This window comes from Larus michahellis, chromosome 15 (genome assembly GCF_964199755.1).
Source record: "Larus michahellis chromosome 15, bLarMic1.1, whole genome shotgun sequence".
Taxonomy (NCBI): Eukaryota; Metazoa; Chordata; class Aves; order Charadriiformes; family Laridae; genus Larus; species Larus michahellis.
This window is the reverse complement of record NC_133910.1, coordinates 12,267,395-12,292,024: the sequence shown is the minus strand read 5'-3', so window position 1 is coordinate 12,292,024 and position 24,630 is coordinate 12,267,395. Positions and strand designations below refer to the sequence as shown.

Here is a 24,630-nt window from a genome sequence, read left to right as displayed (position 1 = left end):
CGCGGAGACCGAGCCTGCCATCTTCCTGCCCAGGGGGATGATGCTCGGGCCCAAAATCACAGGCTGGGTTAGAGGGAAAAAGAAGTATATAGTTTTTAGGAAGCTGGGTGTTTTCCTCGTTTTCCTTGCCGTAGTCTGCTGTAGAAGTCGGGAGCTGGCAGAGCGCTGCATCGGGCTGATAACCGCTCAAGGACGGGCTCATTGGAGCCTTCCTCAAAGCCCCTCTCCTCCTCTCTGCTCCTCCACCCAGCTCTGCCCCCGGGCGCAGTCGCTTGCAGCCTGCTCCGGGAAGGCACGGCGGATACTCGGCAGCTGGGAGCGAATGCGCCTGCGGCCTCGGGAGCAGCCTCAGCTGCTGGGTTCAACTGTGTGTCTGGCCACGGGTCCGTGCGGGGCTTTCCCACGTCTCTGACCCGCTCGTGGGGGTGAAGTGCTGCCGTCCAGCTCGTTTCTCACCCTGGTACTCACTACGTCTTCCTCACTGCTCTCCCCGAGACCAGTGCTTGCCTGCCCTGCAGTCCGCCTCCGTGCTCCTCGCCTGGCTACAGCCAGGTGGCAATGCCCAGGCACCTCTGGGAACCGCGGCTGGCCCTGTGCTGGTGGCCGTGCTGGCTCACGGAGCCGTGGTGTTGGCTTGGACAGCCCTACTTGTGTAGACTGGAGGCTGCCGTCTGGTGCAGGCACGTCTAAGCTGGCTTTGGAGGAGGCGTTGGTAGCTGTGTGGAGAGCATGGAGCGCACAGCGCACCGCGTTAGTCTCGCTGGTGTTTCACTAGCCACATGGCTGGGAATTTAGCTGGTTTGGTGGGTCTGCTGCCGGGGTGGTGTATGGCATGCAGCGTGGCTCACCATGCGCCTGTTCTCGGGGTGACACCATGAGAGATGCACACCAGAGCATGGTGCGCAGGCAGGCACCCTATTTCATCCTCCACTTGCTCACTTTTAGCCCTGCTTGTTGTCATTGGGGCATCTTCATCCGTTGGGGTCCCTCGGGCACGAGGACGATGCCGGTGGTGTCCGAGGGGTTAACCCGGGGCCGTACGCAGCTCTGGCGGGGAAAGGCTCTGGCTGTACATGAAGTGAGCATTTTTGTAAGGGTCCTTCCCCTTCCCAGGCCCTGGCAGTTATCTGTGGGCTGACAAAATGCCTGGAACGCGGAGACCCGCTGGACATTGACCTGGCCGTGCCGAGCGCAATTAGCTGAGGCTATCTGATTGGACTTGGTGCAACCTAATTAGCTTTGGATTTGAACCAGAAACTCAAACGCAAAGGCGGCTTGCCGGCAGAACGTCCTTTGCTGCAGCCTGCCTGAGGAAGTGGGGAAAGGCTTTCCCGAGCTGCTTCTCTGCCCCGGGAAAGGGCGAGCAACCCACGGACCCTGCCTGCCCATCCCTCCAGCCCCATGGCTGGTGTTGAGGGGGCTTAAACCTTCCCTCCTGCCCAGTGTCTGTTACTGAACCCAGGGAGGGTCATGTAAGACCAGAGGCAGCTTCTTTCTCTTGACAAATGATGCGTGCTGTCTAGTTTCCAGAGGGAACTTGCTTTTATTGAAGGTGACCCGGCTCTGGCAGCTGCCTTCCCTATCTTGTCAGGCGCCTTCCTGCAGCACGTAGGCACCGCGTTCTCAGGCTCCTTCTCCTGGACCTCCAGCTGCGGCGCACAAAGTGGGTGGTTTGTCCTCAAGGCAACCAGCTCATTCTGGAGCGTGCTCCAGTCATCGGTGGAGAAGTGGAGAAGGAGCCATGATGGGAAGGGATGTCTGCTTTGGGACCCCAGGGTCCTTTGCTCAGCTGGGTTTCCAGCTTTGTGTGCTCTGTGAGTGTTAAAACACAAAAGTGCTGGTGGGAAGGGACCTCCAGGTGTCTGTTGACCAACCTACTGGTCAGCATGGGCCCGGAGGTGGGCATTTCTCCGTGGAGACTTGGAAAATGGTGTTTCCATGGGCTGCCCTTGCACAGCTCCCAGCAGTGAAGCCCTCTGGAGGGATGGCTCATCCCACTGGGATGCTCATGAGATGTCTCCTGACCAGGTGACAGCTCATGCCCAAGCCAGGCCTGCTGGGTCTCACCTGGGAGATGGGAAGACCCATGTGGCCTTGCAGTCACCTGCTGTGGTCCAGCATCCCCTAAGAAGAACTGCTATAACCGGTTTTCTGGAAAACCAGTTAGCAGTGTTGCCTTTTGCTGGTCATGGTGCAGCTGGTGGCAGTGCCGCTCGGGGTGTTGGGATGCCAGCTGCACGCTGGCGGCAAACACCAGCGCCAGCCACGTTGGATCAGTTAAAGCCCATTATGCCAAGTGAATGACTGTAATTATCTCAAATCTGGATTAATGCACACCCACAGCACCGTAATACAATCCGTCTGGCCAGTGGTTTGTAGGCCGTTGTTCCTGGAAGCCAGACGCAGAAGGGGATCTGCAAAACACGGCCGTATCCTGCCCCTCTCACCTCCTAGTGCTGTCTCAGACCCCGAGGATGGAGCTTATCCCGTGGACGGATCCTCCGCACGCAGTTAGGACCTTTAAAGCGTTGTGGGCTGGTGGTTGCTCTCAACACTGACTGCTGGTGGGAGCAGAAGAGCAACTGGGAAGCATGGAGGAGGTGCCTTCACTCCTGCCAGCGCCTCCGGTCAATCCCTGTAGTTGTCAAAACCAGGGTAGATGGAGCATTTTCCCCACCATCCCGGGGCTCTGTGCCTCTAGGACCCATCAGCGAGGGGGGAACAAGGGTTTTAGCCCCCAGGGAGAGCCACCGGGCTGTTCTTGCTCCTGGATTTGGGTGATCCGGGTTTGCCGGCGGCCCGGCACGTGCCACGTGTGCAGCTCATTACCGCGAGGTCCTGGGGGAGCTTCGACGTGAGACGAAACTTCTCCTCTTTCTGCTAGAGCCGAGCCTAATGCTTTCGCGCTCCCCTTGTGTCTCGCTGGATCCTGCTTGGTTTTTCATAGCTCAGAGCGTAGCACCCCCTCAAGGGCAATTAGATCACTTCCAATTTGCCCGTAAGCCCATAAAACTGCAATTGAATGTAATTAAAAGGCCATAATGAGTTTCAGCAACCTGCGGGACCACTGCGCTTTTGCTCTCACCGTGCTCCTTTCGGAGAAGGGGATGGGGGTCTGGGCGGCTGCGAAGGTCAGCGTTCGCAGGGAGGATGAGGAGCTCCGAGCAGAGCTCCCCGGTTCCCGGGATGGGCTGACGTGGGGAAGCACCCAGGTGCCACCACTGCCATGTGCCCATCGGGGAGGGCTGAAGGGACCCCCAGGTGCAGCCTTCCGTCTGTGCAGAACAGAGGGAGCATCTTCCCTTCTGTTGGCATCTTCTGCTGCTGTTTTGACTTCACCCATGCTCTTTGGAGGCTGGAGGGGTGCCAGCAAGTAGAAGACCCTTCTCGGCATGGCCTGGTTTGCTCCTGGCTGCGCTTGGGGAAGGTTAGTGGCAGGGGGCGATGGCAGCGATGGGGGCTCAGCCCTTGTGCTTTGTCAATGATGTCTGGGTGCCCCAAACCTCCCTTTTTGGGGGTGCATGGAGACACCCCAGAAGACGGAGAGGTGGCAACCCCAAGCAGGGTTTGATCAGGGAGCTCCCGATGCCACCGTGTTTGGGGCAGCGAGCTGGGCCGGGGGCAACTGCCCCCATCCAGCTGGCCAAAAAACCCCCGGGGCTTGGAGGTGCCAGCGAGCCCCCGACTTTGGGCTGCTTTGAACTGCGGTGGCACGAGCTCAGAAGAGCCGCGGCGTCGAGTCCTTCAGCTGACGTCTCCCCGGCCCCGCCGCCAGCCCAGGAGCCCTGGCAGCGGCGCCTACACTGCACCTATTATTGCCGGTCCCTGCCGCGGGTTCCCAGCCAGTAAATTAGGGGCAGTGGCTGAGCCGCTGACAGCAGAACAGAGCGCATTGTGAGAGCAAGGACAGCGCCGGCCCTTGAGGGATGAAATCGGAGCCTGTAATTTCTCAGGGCTGTTGTGACATCTTTGCACAAGCGTGTGATTGAGTCACATTTGCTTTATCAGCAGAATCCTTGTTTGCCTGGGTGCACCCTCCCCCTCCACCCACCCGCTGCCCCCCCCCCCCCGCCCCAGCTTTGCCTTTCCATTTGCCTTTCCCTCCTCTCCAAGGGGCTCCTCGCGCTTTCCGTATGTCCCCTTCTCCCACCTCCTGCTTTTGCCTTCTCCCCCCGCCGCCCCAACTCCTGCCTGGGGGGGGGGGGGCTCGGCGCCTGCTCCGTGTGTTTGGGAGGTGCAGACCGAAAAAACATGGGTGGGGGGTTCCTCCGTGGGGTTGGCGGGGCAGGAAGCCGGCAGTGCTGGCGTGCCACCGGCACGGCGCGGTGGCCGGAGGAAGAGGCGTTCGCAAGCGTTTCCTCCGGTGACACGGCGGCTGGCGGGGAGAGCGGCTTCTGGAAAATTCCTCTTTTTGCGTCCTTCCCCCTCGGAGACGGGAATAGCCCCTGCAGGCTTCCGGCTCTGCCAGTGGCTCCGGGCTCAGGGCTGAGCTTTTACAGGGCTCTCGGAAGGGTGGGATGGGGTTTTTTTAAGGCAAAAAAAAAAAAAAAAAGACAAAATGAGCCCCCGTGCTGGAGCTGAGCGTGCTCGGTCAGCCCCGCTGTGGGGTCTGTGCCTCTCCAGCACACACATCTCCGCAGTGGGGCTGCTCCCCCCGTCCATGCTGACTCTGAAGCATCAGGCAGAAACATCCTGGGTTTTGGTGTGGGTCCTGTGGTGGGGGGTCACCAGACCTCTGGGCTTCGCGGCTGGAGCAAGCTACTGGGGGGGGGGGTTAGGGGTGGATGTTTCGCAAAGGGGACCCTGGGGGGCTTTGAGCCAGGCTGCCAGAAATGGGGAACATCGGTGAGCCCGTGGTCACCCACGCAGGTTGCCCGGGGAGAGACCCCCAAACGCCACCCAGCGTGTCCACAGCTGCGACCGCATGGTCGTCTTTGGCGCTGGAGAGGTCTAACGTTACCTGCAAAGCTGCATCCAGAGGAGAAAACAAAATAGGACGGAGAGGGAGAACGGGCGTTGGAGCGGGAGGTGAGAAATCGTGTGGCTTTGGGGTTTTAGTTTGGTCAAAGTGAAACCTGGCGGGAGGAGGAACCCACACGGAGCAGAGAGCAGCCAAAAATGAGTTTCTCACCGTCCCCAAGCGGCTCGAGCCACCGTGGCGTCACCTGGCACTTCTCGGGGGAAAGTGTCGAGCGCGGCTGAAGAAACTCTCCCAAACTTGGGAGCAGGTTCCCAAAAAGAACCCGCACGTGGTGATTTTTAAATGCCCGCAGAAAGACACGTTTCTGTGCGCTGTCCCCTGGGCAGACTTTGGGGGGGTCTGAGAGGGACGTTTCTCGGGTTTGTGTCGTACTCGAGTCCAGAAATGTGAAAAGAAAAAAACAATTCAAGTTACTTGCTGGTGAAATCAGCTACTGGGCGCTAACGCGTTTGACGGCACCCCGGTCCAGTGCTCCTGCACCCTTTCTCCTACAGCTGTGGCAGCAATGCTGAGAAGGGCTGTATGGATAACGTACAGGCTGTATGGATAACGCCTGTTCCCAGGGACGCCTCTGCCATGTGCCATGTGCCTGGTGTCCGGGTGGTTTAAGGGGCTCGATCGCCTCTCCTCGCTGGGCAAAGAGCTATAAATGCAGTTTAACGTGCTTGGGCCACGAGGTGATGCTTGTCTCTTGGACCCACAGGTGGTTTTCTGGGATAACAGCCACGCTGCACCGTGCAGGTCGGCTCCATGAGTTTGCCCACGTCGGGCACCGTCAGCTCCGCGACAGCAGCCAGTGCTGGAAGGGGAAGGGGCCGTTCTTGCTCCATCCCCGCTTCAGTTTTCAGCTCTGCTGGTGTAAACTGAGAGCAAACTTACTCAAGGTTCTAGGCCAGGGGCTGTTTAAATTCATCCGCTGCGAGCGCGCTCTCTGTTTTTGATCAGGGACAAAAGTGAGGACCTGACCTCTTGTGGTCACGATATTCCCAAGGCAGTTTTCAAGTGAAAACGGTGGTGAAACCCTGGTGTCCTGCCCAGGTTTGCTGCCTGCGTCCCGCTCCGGAGGTGGGCGCAGGTTCTTTGCCACCGGTGCGGTGCTGGGTGCCCTGGGGAGGGCGAGAGGAGGGGAGGTGGGAAACCTCCGTCACTTGAGGTTCCTTGGATGGGAAGCACGCGAGGAGATTTCTGTAGTACTTTTGAGGAATGAGAGCAAAGGGAGAGTGATTTTCACTACCAAGTTTATTTAGGGAAACCCAGCACCCGCAGAGGCACCGAAAGAAGGAACAGTGCTCTGGGTACGCTGCGTTTACATGCGGATTCACGTGCATTTTGGGGTGTCAAGAGTTTTGAACGTGGTCAACACCAAAGTGCCACTCCAGAGCAGAGGAGAAGGACGTTTCCGAGAGCCTGATCTCAGCTGCTGGTCCCGATCCCCTCCCACCGCGGCCCCACAGCCCTAACGCGGAGGCCTGACTTAAGGAAGGGAGTGGCAACCCAAATTTAGAATTTCCTGCTGTTTAATACCCAGAATTGATCTGCGTTCTGATTAAGGAGGAAGAGGTGCTGAGAAAAAAAAAAAAAGGGGGTTAAAAAAAAAAAAAAAGCGGAAGCCGGGGGCGTGCGAGCGGGTTTCCAAATCTCGGCTGGCGTCAGGGCTGGGTGCGTGGGGTGCTGGCACCGTGACGGCTCCCCGGGGCCGTGGGTGCCCGCAGACCCCTCCGGTCCCGCTCGGATGGGCTGTTCGGTGTCACCCCGGGGTGCAACAACGCTCCTGGGCTGCAGAAAAGCCCATTTGTGCCTTGAGATAACGCTTTTTTTTTTTTTTTTTTTTTTTTTTTTTTTTTGACTTCCCCTCTCTCAGAAGCGGACTGCCGAGCCACCGAGCTGCTGAGTAAACTCCCTGGATATGCGAGAAAAGGTTTTCCAGCAGAGCTAGGTCACTGTAGTTTTACTGGCAAAGCCTCTTAAGCATAAATGAAGATTATGCTGGTGGAAGCTTATGCTGGTACAGTTTATTCTGGTACAAATGAGCTATCCTGGGAAAAAAAAGCACTTCTGCGCTGTTGTAATTGTTTCTGCTCTGGGACGTTTTGTGGTCTAGAAATGTTAAAATCACAGCCCCTTCTTGATATTGCTGCGTCGGCAAAAGCTGTTATTAGCTGTCAGACGTCCCCTGGCCGAGCAGCAGCGCTTGAGGAGTCCCGTGCGCTGGGGTGATAAAAATGCAACAGGAAAATATTGCGAGGGCTGGTGGCGTGGTCAGATGCTTTCAGCAACCGCAGCTCCCAGGGGGTCTGACCTGCCGCATCCAGACAGGGATGTCTGCCGGTCCAAACTGGAAGTTTCTGCCGTTGGCCCCAAGAATGCCAAAGGGGATGGAAAACAGCAGTGAAGCTGCCCAGGGACTTTCGGTACTTGTCCGCGCTCATCTGAGTGCCTAACGCAGCTGGATGAGAATGAGGACTAATGCTTTATAAAGATGTTTTCTTCCCTTATTGAAAATTAATAATAGTAAAAAAGCGCTGTCTGTCATGGAGCCGGGAGGGGGAAAAAAAGAAATACGGAGAAGGTTGATTGAGCAGTGGAGATGCTAGCCTGGGTCTCGCAATAGCCAGGATCTATTCCCAGCTTTGGCTCCAATTTCCTGCGTGACCTTGGTGAAGGTCACGTAAGCCTGTGTCCTACTTGTGCCGTCCGCGTCTGCTGCCTCCACGGGGACATTGCTCTCCCTGTGCCTCGGTTTCCCCACCCGTGAAGCAGGGACAGTGGCATCCAAAAGAGATCTTGCAAAGACAGGGATGTGCTGAGGGAAAGGGCGGCGAGGAGCGCCGTGCCGGAAAAACAAGACTCCTTATCGCTCTTTATCTCGAGGCCAGATCAAAACCCGCCGGCTCTCGGTCTCGGCGCGATGGTTTCGGATGCAGCGTGTTCCTCTGCCGCCGAGGAGGGCTGGAAGCACGCACATGGCTCCACGCAGCCGCACGGCTCCGTCGCTGGAGGTGGACCATGCAGCCCTAAATGTCATATTCTTCGGGAAAAATTCCCACCCAAATTTCGTGGCTGGCGGGTTCGGAGTTTAGAGAGAGAAAAAAGAGCTGCTTTGCAAATTCTTTGGCTGCCGAAGAGCTCTCGCTTCCGATCTCCCAACTGCCATGGGGCATCTTGTAAGATATATAGAGGTCGTTGTGTTCAAACAAAGGACGCACAGAGAAAATAGCTGCAATTTATGGGTGCGGCGAGAGGGGAAATGCTTCGAGAACTTTTTTTTAAATTATTTTTTTATTTTTTTTTATTTAGAAACAGGCACAGAGTTTATTTTGGTCAAGAGATAATCACACACAACAGCTTTAAATGGCAAAACTACACAAGGAAAAGGAATAGTCCCACATGGCTTGAACTGAAAAACGCGTTTGGGAGGATACCTCCCCTGTTTGCTGCAGTCCAAGTGGTATCCATCAGTGTGGGGGTTTATTTGTTTTTATTAAGGATATTTCCTCAATCTGGGTATTTTTTCCTTTTTGAATTTATTTTTTTCTAGCACTCCTTTAGCTTTAAAGGCCCTATGGGATGCTTGTGATGAATGGGGAGGGCGGACTTCTCACGTCCAGCTCTGGATCCCTGTGTCTCCTCCTCGGGTCGTTATTTTCCCCAAATGCCTCTTCCTGCTGGGAGAATTCCCCCTTGAGCTGGGGGCTGGCAGCACCTGCGCTGAGTCGCCTCAGGTGGACTCTTGATGTTGCTAAAGGGAAAAAAAACACAAACCCTTCTCTGTATTTGCCGGTCGTTTGGAGGGAAACGTGTCCCAGTGCTGCTGCTCTTACAACCAGGTTTTGGGCTGCGGAGGAGGGAGAGTTTGGATGAGGAGTGGAAACACCCCAGTGTCCAAGGGATTGCTTCGAGTCATGATGCTCCGAAGGAGTTCAGGTCTGGTTCACATTTCAGAGTGCTTGGCCAAGGGTTTTGGGTGAAAACACGCCCAAATGTGTCCGTGCCCGCACGCACTTCTCCCCGACGGGCCTGTTCGATGCGAGGTCAGTCCTGTTCTCGCCTCCTTTCCTCTTTGTTGTTGTTGCCTGAATTATTTTCTCCAGACCGGCCCTACCACACACACCCAGTTCCTCGCTGGGTGCGGGGGACGGCGTCTGCGGGGACGGCAAAGCGCGTAAACAGGCTGGGTGAGGGGAGCCGGCTCGGAGACGCGGGATGCCCAGGGACTGGGAGCTCCCGTGGTACCCGGGGGACGGGTATTTTGGGAGAGGTGCCGGCCCCCCACGCGCTTTGCTTTCTGATGTGCTTGAGTAGTCACCAGCCGGTCACCAGGAGCGACCTCTCCTGCCTTAAACATTCAGGATCTTTTAAAAGGAAAGGACTGCGCTTCGCTGCCTTCCCTTTACCGGCAGGTCAAGTGCTTGTTTCCCCTGGCCAAGGGATCCAGCGCATCCTTGGAAGGTCTCCATCCATCGCCTTGGCTAACGGGGGTTTCTGCGGCTCTTTCAGACCAGGGCTGGCTGGGAAACACAGGAATGAGCTCCTGCCTTTCCCCTGGGACCCAGGATGGTGGTGGGGGCACAGTCTGCATCCCGCCTCCCTGGAGCACATCGCAGCCCCCGTCCCCGCTCCTCTTCCCAGATGTTTAAAGACACCAAAAAGCAGAGAGCCGGGAGCATGGTCCCGCTGCGCTAAACGCCGGGAGCAGAGCCTGAAGCCTCGAGGAATTTCCCGGGGGTTCCTGTTGTGCCGCCCGCGCGTCACTCAGCCGTGGGTGACGTGGTGGCCGGTGGTTGTTTTATATCAACATCCTGCGAGAGCCGGTCCGAGGCCAGCCCCCCGGGGACAGGGATGCTCACCCCCGCCATGGCCACAGAGATGCCTGCCAGGGCCAGTGGTGCCGGCACACGGGCTCGTTTCGGCGTGGACGGTGGCACCTGGCTGGAGCGCAGGGTCTGGGCACGTGTCCCCTCTGCCTGTCCCAGATGGGACAGGACACCCGTGCAGAGGGAGCTGGCAGCATCCCAGCACTGGAGACTAATCCCCATTTTTGCATCCAAACCCTCCTCCGCCCCCTGCCCCGGGGATCCCGCTTCTGGCTCTTGTCTGGGAGTTTAAGGAATTATCCTTGCAGGGAGCGAGCCTTTTCCGTGGAGTGTGTAATCCTGTTATGCCTACAGCGGGGAAGAGCCATTCGGAGCATGCTGGGGATGGCTCTGCTACAGGGGGGGACATGCCGTGGGGGGGTCTGGGTGCCAGGACAGCACGGCTGCCCGTGGCCATGGCTCTGTGCAGGGAAGCCCTTGGGGGTCTCTGTGCCCCACCAGCCCCCTTGCGAGGCCGGGACAGGGCTGAATGCACAGAGGCTGGAAGGAAGGTGCCGGGTTAGGAGGTGTGACCACGTGGGTGGCAAGATGGTGGGTGCAGCGGTGGGATGCTGGGTGCTGCGATGGGACTCTGGGTGCAGCAGTGGGATGTTGGGTGCAGTAATGGGATGCTGGGTGCTGCGATGGGACTCTGGGTGCTGTGATGGGACTCTGGGTGCAGCGGTGGGATGCTGGGTGCAGTAATGGATGCTGGGTGCTGCGATGGGACTCTGGGTGCAGCGGTGGGATGCTGGGTGCAGCGGTGGGATGCTTTGCAAGAGGAGCATCACTGCCTTGCTGGGCTTTTGCTTCCCTGTTCTGGGTTTTCCCTGCCGGGATCAGTGGTCTCCAGGGAAGACTGATGGGGCTGGACTTGCCGTGGGTTCAGCCAGGTGACTGAAGACAGTATTTCGCAGAATTTAGTTAACTTTGGGGCCTGCAGCCGAAAGCAGTGGCTCCCAGATTCCCCTGTGAACAGCCCCTGGCCAAGTGTCTGTGCTGGTGCCTCCCCCGCTCTGAGCCTGTGTTTGCTGGTGTGAACCAGGGGGGTCCTGGTGGGTGTTGGGGTGATGCCGGGGGGCCCCTGCCCGTGCTGCCCATCTGCGCCTGCCGCCTTCCTGCAGCTCCTCCTCGCAGCCCGTCCCGGGGGCCACGAGCCAGCCCCTTCCTCGCGCGGGATTGTTTTGCAAGCAGCGTGACAGGATGAGGAGGAAATGTGCCAGGAATGGCTCCGTGGCCCCTCTCGGGAGAATCGGAGTCTATTTTTAACCCCCCTTTCCCGCTCACCCCCCCCCGGCTCCTCCCGCTCCCCTGGGACTGCGGAGCTGCTGGGGCGCAGGCAGACACAGCCTGCGGAAAGCCGCCCCCCGGCTCCCCGGGGCATGTTCCTCCTCGCCGACACACGCAGGCTTCCCCGTCGCACGCTGGTGTACCTGGACGGACACACAAACCACACGTGCAATGCACAGACACGCTCTAGCCCCCCGACCGCCCCCCCCCTGCCCCCCGCCGCCGCTCTCTGCGCTCCCCACGCTTGGCCTGGCCCGGCGATGCTGTGATAAATCCGAATTCTCCTGTCGCGCGGAGGGCGTCTGTCCGCTCCCATGCTGGGGCTGCTGCCCGTGCATCAGCTGGAGCAGCGCCGCCGCCTCTGCGGCAGAGCTTAAATCCGGGGTCGAGCGGGCGAGCGGGATGGAGGGGGACAGTGACAACTGTCTCTCGAGGTGGAAGCGCGCTCAGCGCCTGTCTTAACGCCTGCGTGGGTACTCCAGCAGAAGGTGGTTTTGAAAGACGGGAGGATGCACTGGGCGTTTTGGGGGCAGGTTGAAAAGCAGCCCCTCGGCAGGGCGAGGAGCCGGGGGCTGCTGCTGCTCAGGGCTTGCTGCGGCCGTGTGTCAGAGCCCGTCCTGGACTGGAGACTCAGCCCCGTTTCTCTCTCTCCTCTCTTACAGATTTCTCCAACCAAGTCAATTCCACGTCCCTGAACTCTCCCACGAGCCGGGGGCCCATGGCCACCCCATCCCTCCACCCGTCCATCGGGCCGGGCATCGGCTCCTCGCTGGGCTCCCCGGGCCAGCTCCACTCGCCCATCAGCACCCTGAGCTCGCCCATCAATGGCATGGGACCTCCATTCTCCGTCATCAGCTCCCCCATGGGCCCACACTCGATGTCCGTCCCCTCCACCCCCAGCCTGGGGTTCGGCACCAGCAGCCCGCAGGTAAGGGGAAGGTGGTGGGGACGTTGCTGCTGCCTGTTTCGCTGGGGAGAAGCCACCTCCGTGGGTTCCCAACCCAGACCCGGCTCTGCAACACAGGCGGGCACCCAAGGGTGGCAAAAAGCAGAAGCCCAAGGGGGAAACCAAGCCAGAGGCATCCTGCTCCTCTGGCCAGAGCTGGGTGGCTGCAGCTGCCTTTGGGGCTGCCCTGGGTGGGCTACGAGGGACCAGCTACAGCCGTCCACCACCTCCCATCGCTCGCCCCTTCCAGTCCTGCCCTGCCAGTCCCCAGGCTGGGGGTGGGAGGGGAGCAGTGACTACCCCTGCGTCACCCAGGGGCTGGCGTAGCTCTGGCAGGGGCTGGAGCCAACCCTGGGACTGTCTGCGCCCCGTGCTTCTCACCCAAACGGTCCCGTCCCTTCCCTGGGACCCGTCACATCCCGGCGGTCCCCATGGCAGGCACCGAGGGGCTCCCCTGCCCATTGCCCCTTTCTCCTGGTGGGTGAAGGACTGGCGTTCGCTGGCTGAAGATTATGTAAAAAAGCTCCAACTACAGAGAGATAAGCTCTTTTTAAAAATAGCAAGATCGGGGCGCGCTGGCCAGCCCCTGCCACCTGTTGCTGGCTGCTCGCAGGGTATATGTTTAGTAAAAGGGCAGATTAAGGAATTGGCTACCACCTGCCACTCGCTGCAGGGTTTATTTATTCCCGGCCCTCTCAGGGAGTCAAGCACCTGCCAGCACCTTTATTTTTAAATATTGGCCTGATTTATTTCCAGAGATAACAGGTCTTTTTAGCCGGGGCTGGGGAGGGCTGCGCTGTGCCGGGTCCTGTCCCCAGCAACCCCCAGGCAGCTTCCCCAGGACTCAGCATCCCTGTGCTGGCCGGAGAGGTGCCAGCTTTATTTGCCTTTTGATGGGCTTCTCCCATGCAGGATCTGGCCTGTGACCCTCATAGATGTGCGGGGACCTGCACCCCACAGCTCGGTCCGGCTGGGTCCCTCTCCCCTGGGAGATGAGTGGGGTGGACATGCCACCACCCGTCCCATGGCCAAGGGAAGGGGAACTGAAACAAGCCCTTGGGAGCAGACGTCCAGAGCAGAATTAGCTGCGAGAGCGCCGAAATGGTGGGGAAGGAGGGATGTGAAGCAACGCAGGGGTGAGCCGCAAGCCGGGGAGGGAACGGGGAAGGGGCGATGCACCCCCAGCATCAATGATAAGGCGCGGTTTGCTTTAGGGACCCACGAGCCAGAGGAACCGAAAATAAAATGCAGCCACAGGGCAGAAAGGGGAATTGAGAGCGTGGTCAGATGGTGCCGGGGTGCGAGCTGGCAGCGCGGCGGCTCCAGCCCTCTCGGCGCGGTGCAAGCGCCCGTCCTTTGCTCGGGGACTTGTCTTAAGTGGTTTTCCTAGAGGTGACAGTTAGGAGCTCTTCAGCCTAATGGCTCCTGCCATCTGTTCCCTGTCTGGGCGCATTAGGTCCCCGTCCCTGTCCCCGTCCCTGCAGCGGGCAGAGGCGCCTACCTGGGCCCGCGGAGGAGCACGGGAGGAGGAGGAGGAGGGTGCGGGCAGGCAGCAGGGCCGATGCTCGGAGGGGAGCACAGCCCCCCGTGCCGCTGCACCGGTCGGCGAAGCGCCGGGGGTAATGAGGCGTGCGGCCCCCGTCGCCGGGCGGGGATGGCACTGATGGAAGGTGGTTTGAATCAGATGGCAGATGCCACTTGCCATCAGGCCATGCCTCGTCGCCTCTGGAAAGCCATCAGAGCAGAAGGGCACGGGATGCGTGAGGTGCGGTGGGTCCCGCAGGGTGGGTCCCCCCCACCGTGGCTCCTGCTGGCACGGGGATGGGAAGGAGCCGTCAGACTCCCAAAATCTGGGGTGCTTTCCCTTTCCCGTTAGGTCCAGCGGAGGCGAGGAGCCAGCAGCCCTTGGTGCCAGCGCCGAAGGATGCTCAAAGTGCTCCTGGCGCCCTCCCTCCAGCATTTTGCGCTCTCTGGGACCTCACACAGCTTCCAAACACAGCCCCAAAATCCAGGCACGAGGCAGGGTGTCCCAGCACCCAGGGACCCCCCAGATCCCCTCGGGGAGGGGATGCTGGTGCCGAGCTGGGCAGGGCGTAAGGTGTGTGGCGCAGGAGCCGGCTGAAAGCAGGGGTAGTTTATGGTGGTGAGCAAAGTCCCAGCCGGACGGGGAGGCTGGGCCCAGCAGCTCTGCTGCTTACTGGGATTTAACACAGATTTAAACCCTCTTACCTAAAGATTCTGGGAAAACAGAAGGGGAAAAAAAAAAAAAAAAAAGCAGGATTTTCAGTAAGAGCTGGAAGGGAGGGACTTTCCCCGCGGTTCGCAGGGCTGTGCCGTGCCAGCAGCCGCCCCAGGCATTGCTGGCAGCAGCTCGGGGCGCCCGGGGGCACGCGGGGAGAGATCAGACGCAGGATTAGGCTTTTCCAGAGCTGCTCTCTGCCTTTGCACAATGCTCTTTGTAAGGGTGCCTGGGGGACCGCAGGAGGGGTCGATGTTTTTGGATGGGAGGAGGAGTAAAGCTCTGCATGCCACAAGGGACAGGATTCGGTCCCCGGTGCAATGAACTGCAGAGAGAAGGGAGAGGAGCCGAGGGGTCCCGGCATCACCGGGGAAGCACAGCACCAGTTCCTCCCTTGTCCCCGCTCGCTGAGCCGGGGTTGTCCTGCCCGGAGCAGAAGTGCTGTGCCAAGGCGGGGGCTGCTGCCTCCCCCCTGCCTCCTCCCTGCCTGCACGTGCTGCCGGTTTCGCTCGGCGGCCACCACCGGGGAAGGGACGGCGCGGGGCAGGCGCCGGGGCGGTGTGGGAACCCCGGGGGTGCACGTGGTGCCTCCGCTGAGGTTTCGGGCTGGCGCTGCAAGAGGAACCCATGACTTCCCCCAGCCCAGCCCGCGGCTGACTCAGCTCCCACCGGGGCGTCCCGCTGATGCACGGGGGGGGCTGCGGAAGGCGGTGGGCCCCCCCCCACCCGCCTGGGCTGGCGCAGGGGCAGGGTGAAGCGCTTCGCCCATCTCGCTCTGCCCATCGTCCCCCCCAGATGCTCCTGGGGGGCCGTTTGGGTGGACTCTGTGGGCTGCTGGGGCTGGGGGATGTGATGGCGAAAGGCTTATCTTCAGCAGGCAGCTGATGGCCTCTGCCCTCGCTCCCACGTGGCAGCGGCTGGTGACGCAGCGTGACACGAGCCGTGGCCACCAGCTGTACCTGGGAGATGGCTCCGCTTCAAGAAAGCGTGCCGGGAGGAATTGCTGGAGCCGGTGACCCCGAAGCCGGGGCGGGCTGTGCTGCTGCAGTGCCGGCAGCCCCTGCTCGCAGGGTAGCACAGAGAGGGGCTCTGTGCCCGGGGGCATCCCAAAGAGATGCTCCTGCCCGGGGACCCGCTCGTCCCTCCCCTCTCTGCCCTGTCGTAGCGTAACCGAACAGCAGCTAAAGCCCAGGAGCGTGTTCCTTGGCGGCACCGGGTCCCGGCTGCCTTTGATTCATCAGCTGGCACAGGCAGGGCGGGAGAGGAAGGCAGATCCATCCCATTTCTCCAGGGTGGGTTTACCTTGCTCTGTTCTGAGGTTATTAGTCATCCGCCTGCCAAATATTCCCCACCAGCCTGGAGACTTTAAAGCCAGAGGAGCGGCTGCGCTGCTCTAATTGACAGATCACAAGCCCTGGGACTTCCCTGAATTAATTCGTGACAAGTGCAATTGCTGAGTATCTCTATTAGGGTAGGGAAACACAACAAACCAAAGCACAAATCCTGCGTGTCTAACCTGGATTTAGAAGTTGGCAGGGATGGAGGCTCTGTGACAGTCGCTGGCGGGCTGGTCCCCGGGAGGACAGCCGCAGCCGTCCTGGCCAGCGCTGCATCCTGAGCTGACCGAGCCTGGCTCCCCCATCCAGCCCCAGACCCCCTTGAACCTGCCCTGGGCTGGGCAGGGTTGCCGTGAGCTCATCTCCCGTATCAAGATGAATTGGTCTTACATCTCCGTGCCTCAGTTTCTCTGTACGTGGGGGTATCACAGCCCTGCCCTGCTGCACAGGGCAATGTGGGAATCAGCGCAGGAATCCTTCACTCAATACCAGTGCCGTAGGGCCACGCCAGCACCCAGTTTCCACCCGATTCTCTGCTTTCTTCACCAGCTGTTGGGGACCGAGCTCACCGGGGAGGGAAGGAGAGGTGTGTGGAGAGGCTGCCGCCAGGCTGGAAGTTGCAGAGAAGTGTCTGACCCAAGCCAGCTCTGGAAAGCCAGGCCCCGTTGCATCTGGGATCTATTTATTTGCTGTGAAGCTTTCCTTTGGAGAGATAATGCTAAAAGGATATCCATAAATTGCAGAGCTAAAAGCGGGAGTGTCCTGGCCTTCATCATTGCTCCCAGCCAGCAGCTCTCCCACGAACCATCCCTGCAAATCATCTGCCCTGCGCTGCAGCCCGCGGCGGCGTGAAGCCGTGGTGGCTTTGCGAGTGCCTGGCCATGGGGGCTGTGCCATGGCTGTGCCGGGGCTGTGCCATGGGCAGGGGTCTGGCAACGCAGGAGGAACTCGCTTTCCTCTCACATCATGCAGGAGCATCCCCCGTGGGGCGGGTGGTGTCAGCCCTGCGCGGCTCCTGGTGGTGCACGGGGGACCGGCCGTGTCCCCGCTCCTTCCACCCCGGTGCCAGCAGTGAGACCCGGTGGCATCCTGCTGCCAGCTCAGAGCCGCACCGGCTTTTACGCCAGCGTAGCAGATGAGCCCTTGTGCCTTTGGTCTCTGGAAACATGTGCCCAAATCCTCCAGCTTTGTGGGTGGGTGTTTTACGCGGTGCGTGTCCCCATTGGAAGCGTGTCCCCTGCTTGAAATGCCACCTTGCCTGGCCCTCCTGCCCCATGTCCAAGTGCATGGGCAAGCCCTGCTGCGGAGCTGGCTCAGCCCCGCAACGTGGTGATCACTGCGCTTCTGTCTCGGCAGCTCAACTCGCCCATGAACCCCGTCAGCAGCTCAGAGGACATTAAGCCACCCCTGGGGCTCAACGGAGTCCTCAAAGTGCCAGCACATCCCTCAGGAACGATGGCCTCCTTCACCAAGCACATATGTGCCATCTGCGGGGACAGATCTTCAGGTAAGGCTGGTGCCTGCCCCGGGAGGGGCTCACAGCGGCGTGTGGGTGCCCTGGGAGAGCGTGGCCAGGGTTTGCCTGGCTCCCCGGCTCCCTGCAGCACAGCGGCCGCAGCGGGGGATGCTCCATCAGGAGAGGAGCCACCCATGCCCTCAGAGGAGGGGACAAAAAGTCCCTTATTGACCGGCCTCCCCCAAGCCCCTCTGGTCGGGGGCAGGCTCTGACCCGAGCCAGGAGACCCCGGGTCTCTGCGTAGCGGTGGTGTTACATCCTCGGCCCTGAGCACCGCAGCCCGGCTGATGACAAGGCATTAGTGACTGTCCCTCTCTCTCCCCATCCTTTCATCTGTAGTGGTCTTGTCACATAGCGCCAGATAGAGAGATGTGCTTCACATAGAGCCTCTCCACTCGTGGGAGGTAAAGATGTGCTAATTCCCTTTATTCTTATGCCGTTTTAAAAGCTTTCTGCTCCCTAAGTGCTCTGGTCACCTAGTTTGTGAGGTCCTTGGGGGTGTCCCCTGTGCCTGTGGGGCTCCAGGGCTGGAAGAGGAGGGTGGGCGCGTGGTGCAGGGCTGGGGTGCGTGTCTGGCGTGGGGAGTCACGGGGGGACACGGGGAGGCACCCGTGTTTCACTGCCGTGCTGCCTCTCCCGTGATGTATGGTTAAGAAATGGCGAGGGCTTTTCCTGGATATAAGGCAGGTTGTAGCCCATGGAGAGCATCCTGATTTTATGGAGGTCAAGTCAAGGCGAAGCCACTGCTCTTCAGCTCCTGCTCACGGCTCCGAGAAACCTCTGCTTCCCGCGGACACGGCTGGGGGAGATGCTGGGAAGAGGACACTGGTGGGTCCTTTTAACCCGGGTCCCGTCCCTCTCTAGGTAAACATTACGGGGTTTACAGCTGCGAGGGCTGCAAAGGCTTCTTCAAGCGCACGGTGCGGAAGGACCTCACCTACACCTGCCGTGACAACAAGGACTGCTTGATCGACAAGCGCCAGCGCAACCGCTGCCAGTACTGCCGCTATCAGAAGTGTCTTGCGATGGGGATGAAGCGAGAAGGTAAGGCAGGGGGAGCCTGGCCCCAGCACCCATGGGTGCTGCAGGTACGCGTCCTTCGTTAGGAGGCTCCGGCAGGCTCCTGTTGGCAACGTGGCAGCACCGGAGCCAGCACGAGCCTCGCCAAGGGCTGCCTGCGCCAGGGCACCAAAAATGCACAGCTCTCATTTATGTCGCTTATTATATTATATTGCTTTTGCGCCACAGCCGTGGCCTCCAAAACAGCGGTAAGTCCCCGAGTGGTGCCCAGACGGATGATGGATGGTTGCGTGAGCAGGGGGCGATGAAAGCAGCAGTGCTCGCGAGGTCGTTTGCAGGCTGGGAACTTGCACTCCCGTTTTTGCAGCGGCTGCCATGCGTTGGGCGCAGCGATGGCAAATACCGAGAGCTCTTCCCTTCCCCTGCAGAGCCCCGTCAAACAGAGGTACGAAAGCTGTCGGGGCTGAGTGCGTTTTGGGTGACAAATGCTGCCACCTGGCTTGGCCCTTCTTTCTCCGTGCCCCGCGGGGTGCCGCGTCCTGGAGAACTGGCGCTAATTAGGGGACATTGGCAGGACAGGGATGATGTTTAGCCTGCTGGTTCCTAATTACTGTGCTGCCGGGGAGGTGAGGGGCTCCTGCGCGAGTCTGCATGCTGTTTGTGCGCACCTGGCTCAGGATGGGCAGGGAAACAGGGAATGAACATCCTTCTCATCGGAGTCCACTGCTCGGGCATCAGCTCTAAGCACCAGCTGCTCTACGCCAGTAGCATTCCCTAGCAGTAGGAATAATGGATTTTTTTTCTCCTTGGGAGGAATAAGGAAATTCAGTCTCGTAAAAAGATATCCCTCCCCTTACTGGAATTTAAATTTAGGATCTAAAACTCCCTGGCAGTCCCTCTTTTAAATGCGTTTTTTAAATGCGGACGGCGTCTGTTTTAAACTGCTGGCAGAACAGGCTTTTACCAGACGTGATGTGAAAATGACCCGGTGGTGCTGCTCGGCTCTCTGCCTCCTTCTCCCCTTACATCTTCAGAGCCACACTTGCCCCCCCCGTGACTGGCCAATAAACCCATCCCGCCGCCGAGCCGCTGGGGTTGCTGCGAGCATCGCTCCAGCCCGGGTCTCTTTGAAGAGCACTTAGTCTTGTCTGGAGCAGTGATTAAATAGGGCAGCGCCGGAGCTGCGCCGAGCGTTGGGCAGACCCTGCCACGCTCGATTTATGGGGTTACCTAAGGCCCCCCGACACGCAGAGTCTTCCAGTGTCAAAGCCCGTCTCTGCTGGAGGTGTGGGGGGATTGCAGCAGGCTGGGAGGCACCCAGGGGACCTCCCTGGCCCTGCAGAGCTTAACCCTTCGGTGCTCGGAAGCGAAGCCTTCTGGCCCAAGCGAGGACGGGTGGCACAGGAGGCAGCGGCTCTGCCAGGGGTGGCTGTGGGCAGAAACCTGCTTGGAGAGAGCACGCGCTTGGAGGGAGTGGAAGAGCTGATAACGCGTCGCTTTTGGTAGAAACGCGGTGCACAGCTGGAGCCTCCAAGGAACACCACTGGGCAGAGCTTGGGATGCTCATGGCCCCTTCCCCACGCTCGGTCAAAGCGATACACGTGTGATAGAGGGTTTCTCTGTGACAAAGAAAAGCTGCTCCTTGGGAGCCACCACCACGGAGCGGTTGCAAAGCCTCCCAGCTCCTCACCCTCTGCCCTTTCCTCGCTCCTGTCTGTCTTGTCCTGTTCGCGTGGGAAAGAGAAAACCTTTAGTCTTAAGTGGAGAGACTGAGACGTTCAGAACGTGCCTCTAAAGCGGAGCGTGGTGCAGGCACGGTGCGAGGGGCTGGCGTTGCCCTGGCTGTTTTGCAGGTGGGCAGAGCCGTGGAGTGGGCTGGATCCCGTGGGAGATGTGTGACAGGAGGAGGAAATAGAGGGAGGAAGGTCTAATCTCCAGCCCTGGGAGACTCAGGTGACTAAAAAGAAGCCAAGAAGCCTCCTGTGTGTTCAGCAGCAGCACTTGCTTCTCAGGGGAGAAGTGCAGGTGTAGGTAGATATGGAGCATCCCATTACTCTGGCATCGCCTCCGGAGCCTTGCACCGGCAGCTGGAGACCTGCTTTCCTTTCAGACCCCTGGAACATCTCAGCCAACGTCTGTAGGGAAGGGAACATCAGCAGTAATGCTTTAACTCTGTAGCCTGCACTGACATCCTGTGATCGGGTACCTGCTTCATGCCTGCCGTTAACGGTGATTGCCTGGGCAGCGCCGCTAAAATTATAGGTCCATTAATTAATTTCTAAATGGTGGTGGAATTCCCCAGGGAGGGCGTACAGTATGAGGGCTCTATTAATTCATCTTGATTAACATTATCACAACGAATACCAAATGAATTCATAACGATCAGCCAATTATTTAAAAGTGTGACAGATGGGATCTTCGTAACTCTGGAAGTGCACTCAGGCGGAGCTGGCTCATCTTCTGATGCTGGTGTTGCATGAGGAGAGCTTCAGAGAAGGGCAGAAAGCTGGTGCATCGGCAGTCAGTAGATGTTCGGGGTATAATCCCCGTGCAGGGAAAGCTGGAATAACTCCCCCGGTCCCCCGATGAAGCTCTCTTTTGTTATAACCTAAGAATTCACAGTGTCTCGTGGCAGGTTTGGAGATGTCCTAGTGTTGTCTTAGACCTGAAAGTGAGAAGCTGGATCTCCCTAAGCTTTGATTTTGAGCAGCTCTTGAGTTTCACATGCGCTACCCACCTGATTTGTCAAAAAAAAAAGGTTTCCTTCCCGTTTCATCCATCCCAGGTCACTGGGGCTGCCCATCCACTTTGCCAGCCAGGAGCCTTGTCCTTGGCCTTACACTGGTCCCGCTGCCTCCACACCACCTCTGTTTTGGGGAGCAGTTTTGGGCTAAATCCTGCATTGCTAATTCCTTTTGCCTAAATACTCACAACGTAGCTGGCCTTTTATCCTCTGGTGTGAACTGTTGTGTCTTTTAAGTAACGGAGGCGGGGTAATGGGCCTCGTTTCCCTACAAAATATCTTGCTCTGGAGACCTAATTTATAGCTGCATAAAGGCATAGCAGATTCCTGCTGTGGAGGTGTCTCTCCTGCAGCCCAAAGGTATTTGTATGTCGTGGAAGTACAGTAAAACCCTCTAAACTGAGTATGATAGCTCTGGTGAGAGTAAGGCAGGCTGCGTGGTGGTAGGCAGTGCTGCGACCTGCAGAGTGATGCTGGGAAGAGGGGTGAGGGTCATGTTCGTACCCACAAAAGGGTACGAAGGGTACAAGAAAGGGTCTCTTACATAGCTTAGAAGTTGACTTAAAGGACTAAAATCAATGGGACCTCTTGGGCAGCTGATGGAGCTCTGGAAGGGTTTGATCCCGACACGTGGAGGGTCTCCAGGTGAACATGCCAAGAGCAGACTCGGAGGGATGGACCTTGACCACATGCCCTTGACCACATGCCTTGACCACGAGCCTGGCCAGGGCAGACGAGACGGTGTACCCACAAAGGAGGGAGGCAGGGGCGGCTGTGGGGTACTGCTGGAAGGACGGGGCATTGCTGCGGGGCTGCGAGGCTTTGCTTTTGCCGTCAGGTCTCGGGGATCTTGGCTTGAAGGGGTGAAAGCCTGCAGAAGCCAAGGATTCCTTCTGGTGTCCAAGGCCAGGCTGGATGGGGCTTGGAGCAACCTGGGCTGGTGGGAGGTGTCCCTGCCCAGGGGCTTTAAGGTCCCTCCCAACCCGAACCATTCTGTGATTCTACGGTGCATGCATCTCTTCTTGCTGCTCCCTCTTAAAAACATTTAAGATAGATACTGGAGCCCGTGTTCAGGCTGAATGAGCCTCGTGGACTCGGAGGTATCGCAGCTACAATAAACAAGCAACTGGGAGCATTTTTCCCCTATGAATTACTGCCAGCTGTGTGAGGCTTTGGTTTTTGTACTCTGTCTCCCACTAAATACCGGATAGTCAACAAAATTAAGATTACCATCAGGGATCTTGACTAATGCAGGGATTATTATTATTGTGGGGGTGGCTGTTTGCATCCAGAAGCATAACTCTCTCTGCTTGATCTGTTACTCATTAGGGTCTAAGGTGTCTGTGTATCGGCAGCCTTATGTTTTAAAGGGAAAAAGTGGAAACTGCCTTTGCGTTAGGGAGGCAGAGGTCTTGTTGAAGAGGTGGGAGTAAACGCGGAGGGTCTTGGGATAAAGGCGTCTTGCATGCGATGCCATTGGCCAGGGTTAACTTCAGAGGTGAAGCGGGTCATCGCAGACTACAAACACCCTGGACCCGCGTTGCAGCGTGTCGCTGTCTCGTGTGACGAGGTCCCGGCCCCACCATTGCTGGCAACGCCGCCGGATCGCACAGCGAGCAGGAAATACCAGCGAGGAGCCCTTTCTCATGCTCCCGCCGGCCGCCCTTGGACGGCTCACAGGGAGCAGCCGTTGGGAACCGGCGCAGCCTGGCCCCGCTCCGTCTCCTGCCTCTCCTTTCCCCAGTGCTGCCTCCGGACACGAGCAGCTCCTCGCATGGGCCAGACTGTCTCCGTTGGACCTGCTGGGCTGCCCAGTTTGTTAACTGGGGGCTACCACTTGTGGAGCTGAAGCCTGCAGCGGAGCACTGATGGCGGCGTTTGATGCTGGCCGGGTAAAATGGATGTTGCATCTGCGCTGGAGAAGCTTGTAGCCCATCTGGAGACCAGAATTCTGTCCTCCCCTAGCGACTGCAGCTCAAGCTGCATAACTGACCCCCAAGATGGTTTCTAAATCCAGGTGCAGGTACCGTAACGGCGGTGGCCTGGGTATCGTGCGGCTGCAGCTTGCCTCCATCAGCTGCCATGACATGATCCAGAGTCATGCTCTGAGGATGCAGGACATCTTCTGTCCAGTTGTGTGCCTGATCTCTGACTTCAGGACTTCACTAAACTTCACAGGCTGAGATAATTCTTCCTCTTCCCCTGTGTTTGTGCGTTGGTTTTCCCCCTCTCGCTCGCACTGCCGTCGTGCTGAGGGATTTAACCTCAGAGGGGTTGGACTTGCAGCATTGCAGGGAGCTCGGAGACACGTCTCTGGGGAGCTGCTCAGATAAATCACTTAGTGCAGAGGGACTGAAGTTTCCCCGTGTTTTAACCCAGAGTGACTTGGAGCTGAGCTCTTGCACTTAACCCAGCAGTCGCTGAGCTGTGCCTCATCCCCCTTCCATGGCTCTGCATCCCCCAGGGCCATCCCAGCTCCTGGAGCATCCCTCGGGACCAAGAGGAGTCTGGGGAGAAAGAGCAGAAATTCAGGTCTCCAACTCGCTATCCAAGTGAATGCAAAAGCAGGCAAGTAGCCATACCCCAGCGAAGGGGCAGAGTTCAAGAGCATGGTTATTCTTAGTAATAATTTTGGAATGGAAAATGTCTTTCAGCTTAATGAGCTTGTTTCTTATATCCTTTTAAAGTGCTGCTCTTTAAACCAGCTGGTTAAATGATGCTGGGTTTGTTTTCTGTTTTTAAGGATACTCTTAGGTTGAGAAAGAGGGTTTGGTTTATGGTTTTCTCTCATTGCTTTAGCAATGTTGCTGTTTGCTTGTACTTCGCAGTGTCCGGCTTTTGAGAGGGAAGAGAGCTAGTGATTTTTGCTGCTGTTTTCCAGAGCCATTCCCCATGTGGACTGACTGCATGCAGAGGTTTCAATCCGCTTTTTAACACTCCATTTCACTGGAGTTACATTTTTTTTATCATCACGGCGGTATTTTGCCTATCTTAAAAAAGGCAGTATTCTACTGAAAATGCTGGAGAAAGCACCATCGCTTAATTATTGCATCTCGGCTTTTGAGGTTGTTTGCAGTAGTAGAAAGCTGCATCTTTGGGAAAAAAAGGAGGCACACAAAAGCAAAGCAGAAGAAACACTGTCTGATGTAGTTTCCTCAGCTATCGTGGCATTTGCGGTATAAACAGGTACCTCAGGCGTAAGCGCTTCAAGATGCTGATGATACACAGCTAAGATGTAGCATCATAAAAAGGCAGCAGAGCCTAATAAATTCCACTGCTAGCGAAACGGAAATCCCCAATAACCCTCCAACCCAGCACTTCATAAGTACAGCAGCCACCCACTCGTAGGCTAAGAGGAGACTGATCAGGTTTGGGTCTTGGAGGCCACCAGAGCCTCTGGGCTCTCCAGCAGGAGGGAGCTGTGCCCCGGTGATGCAGGGGCACGTCCCCAAAATAGGTCCAGTCTGGAAAGCATCATCATCCCTGTTTACTCTGCGGATCCCTGCATCTGTTGGGGAATGGCGAGAAGCAAAGGGAGTGAAGGTGGGAGAGGATCAGAGCATGCTAAGAACAGGAGAGCCAAAGCCAAAAAATACATCTTCTGTTCGCCCATGGCTTTCACGCTGCCCAAGAACCGGGCTGAGCATTGGTGCCAGGCTCCTCGTCCCCAGCGCTGGATTGCAGAGAAAACCCCATTCAGTCCAT

At 58.1% G+C, this 24,630-nt stretch overlaps 1 protein-coding gene across 1 annotated transcript in view; it reads left to right on the top strand.

Moving 5' to 3' along the window:
• Window positions 1–24,630, top strand: part of RXRA (retinoid X receptor alpha) — a 114,130-nt gene that overhangs the window by 64,401 nt on the left and 25,099 nt on the right. Inside the window, exons 2-4 of the mRNA XM_074608543.1 lie at window positions 11,787–12,052; window positions 17,003–17,153; window positions 18,027–18,206. Coding sequence (XP_074464644.1) covers window positions 11,787–12,052; window positions 17,003–17,153; window positions 18,027–18,206 — 597 coding nt within the window. The remainder of the gene's footprint in view (window positions 1–11,786; window positions 12,053–17,002; window positions 17,154–18,026; window positions 18,207–24,630) is intronic.